The sequence below is a fragment of the Physella acuta genome, unplaced genomic scaffold, assembly GCF_028476545.2.
Source record: "Physella acuta isolate Inbredline_101_S28 unplaced genomic scaffold, ASM2847654v3 ptg000716l, whole genome shotgun sequence".
NCBI classification, from domain to species: domain Eukaryota; kingdom Metazoa; phylum Mollusca; class Gastropoda; family Physidae; genus Physella; species Physella acuta.
In genome coordinates this window covers 359,803-374,960 of record NW_026732234.1, presented here as the reverse complement: position 1 = coordinate 374,960, position 15,158 = coordinate 359,803, and the positions used below count along the sequence as shown (strand labels likewise).

The window sequence follows — 15,158 nt, the reverse complement described above, 5'->3', positions numbered from 1 at the left end:
AACAATCTTTTTGTCTGGACCCAACTATCAGGTCTAGTCAAAAACCTCCTTTTCTCTCTGACAGTTTGTTTGAAACAGGTCTGTACATTCTATACACAGCTAAAACTTTTGGTATAAAATAATTGTTTACAATCTCTACTCACCTTATCTAAATTATCCTCACCAAGAGAAGTCTCGAGTGTGTCTTTGATTCTCAAATTAAAACTCTGAAAAAACTGGTTTACCTAAAAAAAATAAGTTTAAATAATTGGCGTTCTGATTTCCTAAACATGTAGGCCCCAATGTTTAAGGTAAATGGTTTAATTTATTAAGTATATGATTTTGTAGGAATTTATCAGTTGTGATGTGAGGTGAGGACAGGGTCGACAATAAACTAACACGAAGTCCGTATACTATTAACTTCTTTCTTGCTTGAAAAAACGAACGAGACCTAGGCTGCCTATTAGAGATTTATAACAGTGAAATGTTGGTGGATTGTATCTTGGGAGTGTGTGTGTTGTAAAAGGCGATATTGCATCAGGGAGACAATGGTGGTACGCATGCGCGAAAGGAACAAGTGAAGAGGGGCGAGAAAATGGCGAGGTCTTGGTGGACATGGTGCCTGTGTGAAACAAAATAAATATGAGAACTTGCAAGAAAAAGGCTTGTCTTTTGATTTTGTATATGTAATATAAAAGGTAGGAGAAAGGCCTGTGACATTTTGGTGTCAGAAGTGGTCGGTGCTCTACACCGTGAAGGAAAGAATTAAATCTAGATTTAGTATTGTAACTGAATAACTGTTCTTGCATCATTACGATGGAGTTCGAGTTCTATGCCAAATACATTGAGTTGGCTTATTCGTTAGGATACACTGGGGCAGAGAAGGCAAATTGGGTAGAAAAGAAGGTAGCGGATGAAATGGAAAGGGAAGACAGATTGTTAGAGAGGGAGTTCACTGAATTTATAATGGAGGTTGAGAAGGAAAAACTTAAATGGGAGGCTGAGAAGGCTAAACGTAAAATGGAGGCTGAGAAGAAAAGAGTTAACATGGAGGCTGAGAAAGAAAAAGTTAAAAGGGAGGCTGATAGGAAACTAGATCTAGCAAAAGTTAAAATGGAGGCCGAAGACAAAGACAACCAGAGACAGCATGAGTTAGAGTTAGAAAAAAGTAAAAGTAACCAATCTCAAGTACTATTCGCAAACAGAGAGACTAAACATGAGTCAACAGGTTTTTCTCCCTTTGAACTTGAATTATTAAATAAACAGGAAGAGGAATTTGATTCTCATGAACTAGTAAACCAGACTAGAGAGAGAATAGTTTATGGTGTCCAGACGGCCCAAGAGAATGCACAGTTAGCCAGTGAAAGGCACAGAAATATAAAAAACAAACATAGATATTTAAGAACTTTTGAAAGAGGAGATTTAGTTTTTGTCAAATTGCCAGACAGAGAAAACATAGATGTATTTCAAGGACCTTTTGAAGTAATCAAGAAACTAGCTGATGTAAACTATGAAATAAACATAAAGGGAAATAACACTTCTATACACATAGACAGAATAAAGAAATTATATGTAGAGCCAGAGAAACTGATAGAAGAGGAACATATGGCCTGTACTATAATAAGTGAAAGCTGTAATACATAAGAAATTAAGACTTATCATATCCCAGTGAAGGAGAAAAACATAATGGACAAAATGATAAATGAATACAAGGATGTGATTACAACAGAAATGGGTTTTACTGAAACAATTCAACACAAAATAGAATTGACTGATTATAGTGCTATGAAAGGGAAGCATTACCAAGTACCAGTTGCTTATATAGAAGCTGTTGAAGCAGAACTGGATTTTCTACTTGAATCTGGGCAAATAGAAAGAACAGAATTAGCATACTCATCACCCATGGTAATAGTAAGAAAAAAGAACAACAAAGTAAGGATATGTTGTGACTATCGAGAGTTGAATAAAAGGACCAAGATAGATGCTGAACCCATGAATGATCCTAAAGACATTTTGGAAACTATCAGTAAATCCTCAATTTTCACCACTTGTGATTTGAACAGAGGCTTCTGGCAAATAGGACTGGAAAAGGAGTCAAGACAATACACCGCCTTTACATCGAGCAAAGGTCTATGTCAATGGAAGGTGATGCCGTTCGGACTTGTGAACAGTACCGCCACGTTCCAAACATTCATGAATAAAATGACAGAGGGAATGAAAAACCTGGTCTTCTTTGTTGATGATATATGCATACATAATAACACATGGGCAGAACACATAGAAACACTAAAAGAACTACTAGAAAGACTTAGAAAACATGGGGTTACCATAGCACCAGAGAAACTGCATGTGGGAGTGGATACAGTAGAATTCCTAGGATTTAAGGTTGGAAATAAAGAAATTAGAACTACTGAAGGACTACTAACATACATTATTTGACATGTTATTGACTTTAAGGGAATTTGTAAGTTAGAAAACCATTTAAAGTAAAGCATGGAGTTTGTTATCATAATGTGTTAACAAATGTTTAGTTTCCTATTGGACCTTGTATTTTGTTAACTGATGTTTATGAACAGAACAGTTGTGTATTTCTTTTATACCTTATATGGTAATGCTAATGGATCCTATTGTTGTTTAAAGTTGTATTCAATTAACAGAGCTTAACTATGTGTTTGGAATTTTGACTTGGTAAATATTGCTTTCATAAGGAAAATGGATTTGTCTAGGAAAATTATGTCAAGGAAAGCTAACCTGTAAAGGGACAGCACAATACACTAGATGATTTTTTGTCAAGACAGATTGAAGATGAAAAAACAAACATGGAACTGACTAAAGAAAATAATGACCTGAGACATATCAGCCAATCCTTATAAGGAAATTTTGAATAATGTAGTATGTGATGTGTACTTCCAGAGAACATTAACATTTTACAAATGTGAGCAGGATTGGAATAAGTCATAATATGACCTTTATAAATATGTTTTACCACTATTTTAAGTTAGTAATGAAAATGAACATACATTTTGTTGTATTTTTATGATTTGTATGTATACTGTATATCTTGTTAAGTAATGAACATGATTATGGCAGTATGACCTGACAGATGTGGTAATTTACATAGGTTATGATGAGGAGTTTACCTCAGCCAGTGAAGTAGGGAAATCAAGGATATGATTTGCCCATGGGAGCTATTGCATAGCTATAATTTTGTTCTACTAAAATAGAATTTTCCTCAGTTAGATTTATTTGAGATACACTAAGAGGCAATATTCCTTAGTGAGATTTAATGATTTCTTTTTTATTACACTAAGAGGAGATGTTCCTTAGTTAGAGTCATTTGTTCTTACTAAACTAAGAAGATTTTATAGTGAATGTGATCTATATATAACAAAAAAAATTAATAAATTAATTTTTTTAAACGGGAGAAAGGGCGTATAACAGTGAAATGTTGGTGGATTGTATCTTGGGAGTGTGTGTGTTGTAAAAGGCGATATTGCATCAGGGAGACAATGGTGGTACGCATGCGCGAAAGGAACAAGTGAAGAGGGGGCGAGAAAATGGCGAGGTCTTGGTGGACATGGTGCCTGTGTGAAACAAAATAAATATGAGAACTTGCAAGAAAAAGGCTTGTCTTTTGATTTTGTATATGTAATATAAAAGGTAGGAGAAAGGCCTGTGACAAGATTGGACCCACAAACTTTCCCAACCCACCTTTTATGCCCTACCTAACCTCTAAATTTCCTGCGCTATATGTCACTTCCCTCCGATGCTAGAGAATTGTGTGCACTATTATGTACATTATTTAATCTTAATATAATTAAAATGGACTATAGCTTGAAGGGTAATGAAAACATGTAAACAAAAGGGACGCTACTCTAAATCTATTTTATGTAACAATCCTTACATTATCCAATCAAATATCGTTAACGTTAATGAGCGGGACAAACGCTGTCATCAAAACTGACATCAGAGTTTCTTCCATGCTACCCCCCCCCCTCACCCCCCCCCCCCCGCCAACGAAATGGAATTTATAAAGAAAACCTACTTTTACCGGTGTCCGCCCGCCCGGAACATGTTTTAATTTGTGACTATTATTGCCTATCTTTTTTTTTTACTATGCATTTTTTCATGTTATAGTATAGACACTAGACCAAACTATTAACTATTTGAAAAACACACTTTAGACAGAAAGATCGACATCTATCTGGAGATTTTGTCTAGAATGATTCTGCAAAATATTTTACTGGTGAGTGGTAGAAGCGTGATGCCTCGCCAGTTTTATCAGTTTATTTCCCATTTTTAAGAAGACAATTATTTTCTGTTTTATTATTGTTCCAGACATCATGCAATGTTTTTTTACCAATTAATCCTTGTGTCTGTGTATTGTTTTAGTGTTAATGTCTAATTCTTTTTGGCTCGATGGTATGTCAATGTGTTGAGCTGGAGGCGGTGGTGCGCGGACTTTTGACCACAAGTGCTTTGACCATAGGGGGTTTGACCATAGGGGGTTTGACCACAGCAGGGCTTTGACCATAGGGGCTTTCACCATAGGGGGTTTGACCACAGCGGGGCTTTGACCATAGCGGTGCTTTGACCATAGGGGTTTGATCATAGGGGGTTTGACCCTAGGTGTTTTCTCAACCGATGGTCTTTGATCACAGGCGGTTTGTCAACGGGTGTTTGATCACAAGCGTTGTGTCCGGCTTTGATCACAGGTGTTTTGTCCATATAGGGTCTATGATCACAGGTGGTTTGTCCAATTATGGTAAGGATTTATTCTAAAAGTTGCTAAATTATATTTTAAATTGCGACATGATGTAATAATATGTTAAATCATCATGTATAAATTCGTACACCGCCAAACGCGTGACCCGTCATGGCGTTCTCTGGGAAACCAAAATTCATGGCCACGATACAACAAAGTTCTTTTACCTTTTTACTTTCTCGTATAGAGAAAGTCTTGTAATTGTGCAAAAAAAAACCCCCAGATTTTTACAAATCTCGACGTTTTACACCTCACTGATACGGAAAAACATAATTTTGCAATCTTGTCCGTATGTCTGTGTGTCTGTCTGTCTGTGTGTAAACACGATAACTTGAGTACCGCTACAGCTAGGTTGATGAAATTTCATATATAGTAATTTATCAAAATCGTAGATCCTGATCAACTTTTGAGCAATTTCCGATAACCGGAAGTGGTACTTTTTCTACTTTGAATTTTTCAAAAGCCTATAACTTGACTACTATTTCAGATGGATAAATGAAATTTCAAATGTAAGTGAAAGATCTAATTTTCTGCCTCTGTCAAATTTTGAGTAATTTTCTTTTGACAAGAAGTACTATTTACACTATTTTCGATTTCTCGAAAAAGGCATGAAAATTTATAAAGTACTAATAATATTGCACCTATTATGCACCTTTTGTTTTGGCGTTCACTTGGTGCGCAATTCTTTTTTCTTTGAGATTCTATTCTATTTTTAAAAGTTTACGTAATTAAAAATGATGTCTATATTTAAAGTTATATAAGAATATTCGAGAAAGTTTAGGGGATATCACTCCCGGTTTATTTTGACGTGCTATACTCTCCAAAATTCTCCATTGTTTTGACATAGAGTGGTTTAGATGATAGGGTGTCGCGGGAGCAAGTTACCCAGCTGAGAAGATGCTGCACGAAAAAGTACAACGTGCTGTCCAGACATATGGTCAAACAGATGTACTGATATATTTGAGTGCTATAGCACATCTGTCATTTAGTTAACCATCTGTATATATAATTCTCTTCTTGGAGACGATAGAAAACACCAAGCTGTAAGCGCGCTCCCTACCACCCCCACCCCTACATGGTCCGGTGAACTGTGGTTCACGCTAAATGTTTACAATAGTAGAGCCGGGTTTAGTGACGGCTGCTATTAGGGGCAGGTAATGTAGTTTGAAACGATTTTAAAGTTAGGGGAGGTAACTAAGACGAGTTTGCTTTCAAGGGGGGGGGGGGGGGGTGCAGGGGTGGGGGAAAGGAGGGGGTATCGTCCTTATCGACCATCTGATAGTGTTTTAAAGGAAATATTTTCAGTGGCAGCATTGGTACTGTCGAATTCGCAAATTATGAATTACTGAAAAGTAGAAAATAAAACAACTAAATAGCGGCTCGTTTTAAGTATTACTTCTTTGAATATATTGTTGGCAAGTTTTTTTTAATCATTTTTTATCCTTTATATATAGTACATCTACATTATTTATTTGTGTAACTTGTTATATGTCGCATTATTTGTGTTCCAATTATATTTAAAATAAATCTATGAGGCCTAGCACCAGCCTTTATGTGGAGACTAAAATATCGTTCTTGACTTTTTAAAATACATGTTAAGTTCTATTAACGTACTCTCAGAAAACATGTATAAAATCGTATTAATTGTGTCATACATTTAAATCAAATAACATTTTATAATTTATATTTTAAAACCTATATATTATGGTTAACCCCCCTCTGTGGTCAAAACCTCGTTGTGATCAAACCCCCTATGGTCAAAGCCCATCTGTGGTCAAAGCCCCGCTGTGGTCAAACCCCCCTATGGTCAAAACCCCCTATGGTCAAAGCACCTCTGGTCAAAGCACCTAGGACCGAGGCGTTCTTTTTAGCAGTTATGTAAAATAGTCGCTAAATCTGTCAACTTTTCCTTTTCCCGTATGATTAATTTTTAAAAGGTTAATTAACCATCGAATTCAGCCAAATGAAATGTTACAATACATTGTCATCGAGTCTCGACCAACGTAAAAGTTTTGAAATAATTCTGGTAATAGTGATTTTTCCCCAAAAAAAAATCTGAAATAGCGTAGTCATACTGGCGTTCACCGAAAATTCCCCAAAACTCGTAAAAAATCAAGAGAATATGATCTTATAGCGATGTTTAAAATTTCGTCTGCCTAATAGGAACCGTTCTTAAGTTTTAATTTTTATAGAATCCAGAAAAAGAATAAAGTAACACTTCCGTTTAACGGAGGTCTGGAAAAAAATAATCGAAAATGATTTAATTGAAAGATCTTGTACTTATATACGAAATCTCGTCTGTCTACGCAGAGCAGGGATCTATGACAATAGATCTCAGGAAAAATGATCTCAGACAAAAAATTTCAGGACAAATGATATCATGGACAAATGATCTTAGATAAAAATACCAGACAAAATATCTCACATACAAAGGATATCATGGAAAAAAAATATCAGGAAGAAATATATCAAGACAAATGATATCACGGAGAAAAAGACATCAGGAAAAAATATATTTGGACAAATTATATCATAAACAAATGATTGTCATGAGATAATTTGTCCTGTTACTATCACCCGGAGCAGTGTTTAAATTATAGTCTTTACACGGAAATAGAGTAAAATATCACTTCTGGTTACCGGAAATCGTTCAATATTTAACTGGAACACGCGCATACAATGTATTACTTATATGTGAAATTCCGTAAACCTTAAAATTAAACGATACCTAGCTGATTAGGTTTTGCAGAAACCGAAACTGGAGTAAGTACCACTTCGGTAACCGGAAATCGTTCCGAAATTGATACAACACAAACAATTTGGTATGATACCCATACATGAAATTTCAACATATTTGAAATGGTATTTGTAATATATTGAGATTTGTGAAGTCAAGGGAACTCACTCTTCTTGTATTAGTTATATTTATAATGTTGTTATTGAGTGATGTCCCTTGTATTTATCTATCGTTACTTCCTCTCTCTCTTTCCGTCATTTAGCTGAATAAAAACACTAGTTAACAATCAACGTGGCTTCTGCGTCAGTGTATTATAATAGAACAGCTCCAATCCACCACAACTGGCGACGAGGATGGGATCAATCGACTTAAAAGAGCATATGCTAACTTAAAAATAAGCTTGCTAGAGCATATTGGCTAAGTATTTCTAGGATAATGGCGCTGTATGGCCAAATAAAGAATTTGATTCGAATGATGAAACCATCCATGATTATCTAGATAGGTTAAGCTTTTACCTTGAAGCTAACGACGTAACGATAGAAGCCAAAAAGAGAGCTGTTTTGTTAACAGTAATAGGGCCTCAACAATTTAGGCTATTAAAGGACTTATGCGCACCAGCTAGTCTAACTACCAAGAGCTTTAACGAGCTGAGCAAACTGCTAACAGACCACCATGCGCCTGTACCATCAAAGTTCCTGTGTAGAGCCAGATTTGTCGGTAGGACTCGTCAACCAAACGAATCAATTTCAGAATATGTTGCTGCTTTACGTCATCTAAGTGAATTTTGTGAATTCGGGGACACGCTGTCTGACAGACTATGTGAAAAGTTTGTGACAGGTGTAAACAGCCCTGATGTTCAAAGAAATTTGCTTCTCGAGTCAGATCTAACATTGGAAAAAGCAATACAACTTGCAACTTCATTCCAGCAGTCATCCGAGGCGGCAAAATCTCTAACGCCTTCAGGGATCCATGCAGTAAACAGCAGGTTAGTCAACAAACACCAAACCCATCAGAGCTTATCAACTTATGCTAAACAGCCCGCACGTTCAAATCCTAGATCCAAATCTAGTAATAATTATCAAAAATGTCATCGATGCAACGGTCCCCATGCATCTCATCGATGCAAGTTCAAGTCAGCAACTTGTTATAAGTGCAGTAAGCAAGGTCACATTGCCAAGGCCTGCTTTGCAAAGTCTTCGTCTGTTGCTAAATCTAGCCAGTCAAGACAGTACCGCAACCAAAGGCAGCACTATGTTAACTCTCACCAAGACAACCTAAACCAACCAATGAACCACTCTACCAGTGAAAATGCTCAAACTGATTCGCAGCCAGAGTTCAACCTGTTCTCTGTGAAATCAAAAAGTCATGCTCCCATCAATGTACCAGTTTGTATCAATGGTAAGAGCATCATCTTCCAACTTGACACTGGAGCATCTCTAACTGTCATCACAAAGAAGGACTTTGACGCTGTCACAGGAGGATCAGTGCCTCTACAACCATGTCACAAGTGCCTAACAGCATACACAGGTGACAATGTTCCGGTGATAGGAGAGTGTATGGTTCATGTAAGCTATAATGGTCAAAGTGTTAAACTTCCTCTTCTTGTGGTTGAAGGAAATGGACCACCATTACTAGGTAGGAACTGGTTAAGTGATCTTAAGTTAAATTGGGAGAGTATTTGTTCATTGAAGAATGTAAGAGAATCTAGTCTTACTTCACTAGATAAAGTTATACTTGAAAATGAAAGTGTCTTTGGTAGTTCAGGATTACTAAATGATAGGACAGTGAAGATAAGCATTAAAGGCACAAATCCAAGATACTGCAAAGCTAGAGTTCCACCTTATGCAATGAGGGATAAAATTGAAAAGGAGCTAAGTAGATTGGAATCTAATGGCATCATAAAGAAGGTAGCCTATTCCGATTGGGTAACGCCCATTGTGCCAGTGTTAAAGAAGGATGGTTCTGTAAGAATTTGTGGAGACTATAAAGCTACACTGAATAGCAAATAGAGCTAAATAGGTATCCTATTCCTAACATTGAAGAAATTTCTTTGAATTTGGCAGGAGGAGACAAATTCACTGAATTAGACTTTAGTCATGCTTACACTCAACTAGAACTGCATCCAGATTCAAAAGTCTATACGACAATAAACACACATAAAGGACTCTACCAATATGAAAGACTATGTTTTGGTATATCATCCAGCCCTGGAATTTTCCAAGCTGTCATGGACAGTATTTTTAAGGACATTCCAAATGTTTGTGTTTACTTTGACAATGTGTACATAACTGGTAAGAATGGTTGGCCTGAAGAGTCTATGAATGATGACTTAAGGCCATATAAAATAAGAAAAATGGAGTTAAGTCTAGAAGATGGATGTGTACTATGGGGGTCAAGGGTTATTATCCCCAAAATGTTACAAAAAGAACTTTTAAGAACTTTACATGATACTCATCTTGGTTCTTCCAAAATGAAGAGTCTTGCACGCTCGTGGTTCTGGTGGCCACATATGGATGCTGATATTGAAAAATATGTAAAGCTTTGTTCAAGCTGTGCACAACATTCAAATCAACCAGCTACAGCATCTTTGCAAAACTGGGACTGGCCAATCGAACCATGGAAACGTATACATATAGATTTCGCAGGACCCTTCATGAACAAAATGTTCTTAATTGTTATTGATTCACATTCTAAGTGGTTAGAAGTTAAAATCATGAACACAATCACTGCAAATGATACCATTATAGAATTTAAGGAAATATTTTCAACTCATGGATTACCAGATCAAATTGTTTCAGATAATGGTCCTAGTTTCACTGCTCATAAGTTTAAACTGTTTTGTGTAGCAAATGGTATTGAGCATATAACCACATCACACTATCATCCTGCTGGGAATGGTTTGGCTGAAAGAGCGGTAGGCATATTCAAAACCGCTATGGTAAAAATGAGTACCGGTAACATGTTTTCTCTCAGAGAAAGAGTAAACAGGTTCTTAGCCAAATACCGCACCTCCTCATATAACAACAGGTGTTGCACCATGCGAATTGCTATGTAGTAGGAAAATTAAAACTCATCTTGACCTACTACATCCAACTGTTCAAAGGTCTGTTTCCCAACATCAACATACACAAAAAGTAAATCATGACAAAACATGCATTGAAAGAGAATTTGGTGTTAATGATAATGTGTATCTGAGAAATTATGGGAGAAGGGAAAAATGGATACCAGGTCAAATTGTTCAATGTACAGAACCTGTGTCTTATAAAGTAAAAACAAATGATGGACTTATTGTCCGTATACATGCAGACCAGTTAAAAATAACTTGTGCAGATAATAATTGTGAATCTATCAATCCCACCAAATCTGAACAGTTCACAACAACTCAGTTTGTTCCACAACCAAGTTCTGTTGATATGAGTGAACCAAGTAGTCTAGAGTCAGAAAATGTAAATTCTGGAATTAATGATTTGGATCCTAGATTTCCTGAGATAGAGAATCCATATGGTCAGAATCTTGAGTCACCAAATCAAAAGCCACTGAGAAGGTCAAACAGGACAATCAAAGTCCCAGATAAGTTAGACCTATGATTTTAAAGGTCAAAAAGACTTTGACATCATTGTTTTGTATCTTGATTATGTTGTGGCATATTGTGCATTGTTTGTAAGGGTGTAATCTACCATAATGTTCATGTTACAATATATTTCGTGATTTTAGGATACTATCAATTGTTCTATTGAGAGATGTGTTGTTGTTTACTAAGGGTAAAGGGATGTAATATATTGAGATTTGTGAAGTCAAGGGAACTCACTCTTCTTGTATTAGTTATATTTATAATGTTGTTATTGAGTGATGTCCCTTGTATTTATCTATCGTTACTTCCTCTCTCTCTTTCCGTCATGTAGCTGAATAAAAAGACTAGTTAACAATCAACGTGGCTTCTGCGTCAGTGTATTATAATAGAACAGCTCCAATCCACCACAGTATTTAAGTTATCGTGTTCATAGACAGACACACACACACATACAGAAAAAATAGCAAAACTAAGTGTTTCAGACTCAGGTGTAAAACGTCGAGCTTTGTGAAACTCTCGATTTAGAATTTTGCACAAGTACAATACTTTCTCTATGCTTCGTATAAAAGAAAGTAAAAATAGAAAGAGTGCGCACGTTTTAGTTAGTCTTCGTCTGGTCATGTTAGGTAGCGAAAACTTTAGTCTGTTCTCGTAAGAGTTAACATGTGTCCCGGTAATGACAGTCTATATAAAGAAGGAAGGCTCATCGCTATCTAAGCCACCAAAGAAAGCCAGTCTCGTCTTGTTTACTATAGTAGATGTTTGTGGTGTCATAACAAGTCGTTGAAGATAACAGATTGTTTTGACTCGTAACGACCAAGACAACTTAAAATGAAAAACTGTAAATATTAAGAGTAACTTTGTCACTTGATGCAATTCTAACAAAACTGTTGACAATTTTTTTTCAGCTACAATAAACAAACCGCTACATAAATGTACACGCGTGCTCGAATGCATATACACATACATATACCAATACGCATAATTATACATAAGCATGCATATTAAATACTCATTCCCACTCTAAATACATAAACACACCCACAACTTTGATCATATCTGCAACATAATTCATCCATTTTGCCAATAGCAAATTAGCTTATTCTTTTGCGTCGTTTTGTTATGAAAATTAATGTTTTGTTTTGTTTTTAAAATTACTAGAGCGTCTTCTTTTCTGAATAAAATGGCTAGAACGCTATGAACATAATGGTTAAATTTTTCAAAAAACTAATAATTTACAAAACATACACCGAGACATAAAAATATACATTCACTTACATCTGCGTATGATTACAGTAAGATTACGCATATACGCCATACTCAAACTAACATTACTACTTATTCACATATCTTTATACCCTTACACCTACCCATAGACGGTGACTAAAAAATATGCAACAGAACAGTGAGAACTTGATAAATGTGTACAAAACATGAGCACCTGAAAATTGCGAACAAAAAAGAGATAAGCAAACAAACAATCTGAATGCGCAAATTTCTCATTTAGTGTTTTCTGTGTGCTCAAATTTATGTGCTCAAATTTCTATGTGCGCATTTCACCGTTGCGCATTTTCTATTGGCATTTTTCTGTGAACCACCCATAGTCATACCCAACTAATACATCAACACTCATATTGATAGTAAAACACACACTTGTAATCAGTATTACGTTTTAAATAATTTTAAAAATATTTACCTTATATTTCTTAGTAGTTCTATAATCAGCATCAATGTTTTGGGTATCTTTTGCGATTTCGTTTTCGTCTTCTAATTGACTAGGAAAGGGTTCGATCAACTGCTGCAATAAATATTTCCATAGACTTTGACTTAAACAGACTATATATTCAAATTAGCATACACTTACTTTTAATTACAAACTAAGTAAGTGCCTAAGTTTTAATTTGTGAATATTACCTTACTTTTTTTCTCTGTATATTTTGCGTGTCATAGACACTACACCAAACTATTAACCACTTTAAAAAAACACATTAGACAGAAAGTTTTATTATGATACTTGTGTTGATATATAATGGAATTCTTACTCAAACGAATGCTTAATTTTGACATTTTCTGCTTTAAAAAAATACTATACAATCGATTGAAAATTAATTACTTTGAAAAGTTAGCTCCCTTGTACATAGACCGAAAGAAGTAGTCTTTGTTTACTTTTGTAACAAAAAACTGCTATTTTTATATAAGAAAACAGCATCTGGTCAGATTTAAGGACCCTCCTCCGATTTTAAGAAGGGCAGAACGTTTTGTTTGTTATACCCTAGGGTTGTTCTACGACGTCTCGGAGCCTCATAAGGGTTCGTCGAGCAAAATTAATTTTCAATATAAAACTCATAAAAGGAGAATTTCACTCGCGGTCAATTTTGAGCCCTCGTCAAGGGCTTAGAGTCTGACCGTCAGTTTTCCCATACGGCCTATCAATTTATCGAGGAACATGCAAAAAATTAGCCAGATGTACAGAGAATGAGTACCCAAAAATCTTTTTGAAAATTACCATTTATTTTTTACGTAAATTATAAATCTTGTATAGTGAAATACGACTGGTCAGTTTTGACCGCTTTACCGAATTTTCACAGATATGACATTAACAGATCAGTACGCGGGTGGTGGTGGTGGTTGTGGTGGGAGGGGGTGGGGTTCAACTTCATTCACCACTGTCAGGAAACACAGCGTCAGTTTTTTGCCCCATGCCAACGCCACTACTCAAAGAAAATATTGTTTAGTGCTATTTTTTTAAAACTTGCTTTTTTTTTCCTTTTTTTGCCGACAAAACAAAATGATTTCTTATATGTCAGCGTATTCATCCGTGAATAAAGTAATGAATATACACTCTGCGATCGCCGAAGTAAAAGTTTTTTATCGGTCATTGTTAATATAAGATGTAAAAGTTATATTACTATTGATTAGATAATACTATTGAGTTTTATTAGGGAGCTTGTAGAGAGTCAACAGTATTAGAAACTATAAGAAAATCACGGCGCACCACGTTTTTAATTTTTTGTCATAATGCGCACGCAGTTTGCGATCGCTTTTAGTAGAGTGATCGCTTGCATTATTGTGATGTATAGCATTTATTTTCTACTTTTTAGTTCAATCAGAAACGTGGGTTTTTTTTTTAAATTTAATGATAATTATTTTCTACTTTTTAGTCTTTGTCTGTTTGTTTGCATTCAAATCTTGCTATCGATTTTATCTTCTCGCATTCACTTTTTTTTGGGTAAACGAAGACAAACACTCAAAAGGACGAACACAAAGATAAAAGGGACTTATACCAGGCATGACACGCTTATTATTCAGGATCAGCTGAAGGTTCGTGTCGACGCATTCTTTCCATCTCCTGTAGACATTCCTCATTGCAGGTTTTTTTTTCGGTTAGCTTGCTGCAATCCAATTCCACAATGCGTACGCCTTCGAGTAATCGTACTCGACTGAGCGCAACATACGCCTGGCCCGTTTCAAAAAGCGCTGGTCCTAAATAGACAACTGCGTGATCAACTGTCCAGCCTTGCATTTTGTGCACTGTGCATGCCCAGCATAGAATTATGGGCAGTTGTCTTCGCTCGACTTTTCCATAACTCAGTTTTTCATCCAATTCTACGCATCTCGGCTCAATCCGATGGATTCCATCTGGCCCAAAGTCAATGCTTAAGTCGGGAATGTCTTTATCAATCTGGTCGCGTCTGAAATTTGGCCAATGAATTTCTGTAATGTTGCCGATTGCGCCATTAACCAGTCCCTTTTCAACGATGATGTTCGCTCTCAACATCACTTTAGCGCCGAGGAATATTTCCATTTCCTTTTGCAATCCTCCAGTCTTAATCGCACGAGCAGTAGCATGACGCACTCAATCTTTTGCTTTACGAGAGACACTTTGTTCTTCTGTCTCCTTCGCTAAAGCAGCAGATTTTCGGTTTCGATCTCTTTCAAGCTTCTTTTGAAACTCACCTTCTTCCATAAGTTTTGGTCGTTTAGGAGGATTTTCCAATCTGTATCCTGCATTGCGCTTCTCCTGATACTTCTGGCGTGCCTTTTCCAATCGACGTTTCTTCTGTGTTGCCGTTTCTTTCACCATTTTCCCTCGCGTGCAAACCATT

At 36.1% G+C, this 15,158-nt stretch overlaps 2 protein-coding genes across 2 annotated transcripts; one reads left to right on the top strand and one right to left on the bottom strand.

The window, feature by feature from the left end:
* The first annotated feature begins 795 nt into the window (after nt 1-795).
* On the top strand, nt 796-1,623 carry LOC131949846 (calponin homology domain-containing protein DDB_G0272472-like). Its single transcript, XM_059311857.1, has one exon. It carries the CDS (start codon nt 796-798, stop codon nt 1,621-1,623), a length of 828 nt encoding a protein of 275 aa, XP_059167840.1.
* A 12,730-nt stretch (nt 1,624-14,353) lies between these two features.
* On the bottom strand, nt 14,354-14,857 carry LOC131949844 (ATP-dependent DNA helicase PIF1-like). The gene has a single exon (XM_059311856.1). The coding sequence runs from the start codon at nt 14,855-14,857 to the stop codon at nt 14,354-14,356; it is 504 nt and encodes a 167-aa protein (XP_059167839.1).
* Nucleotides 14,858-15,158: the final 301 nt, after the last annotated feature.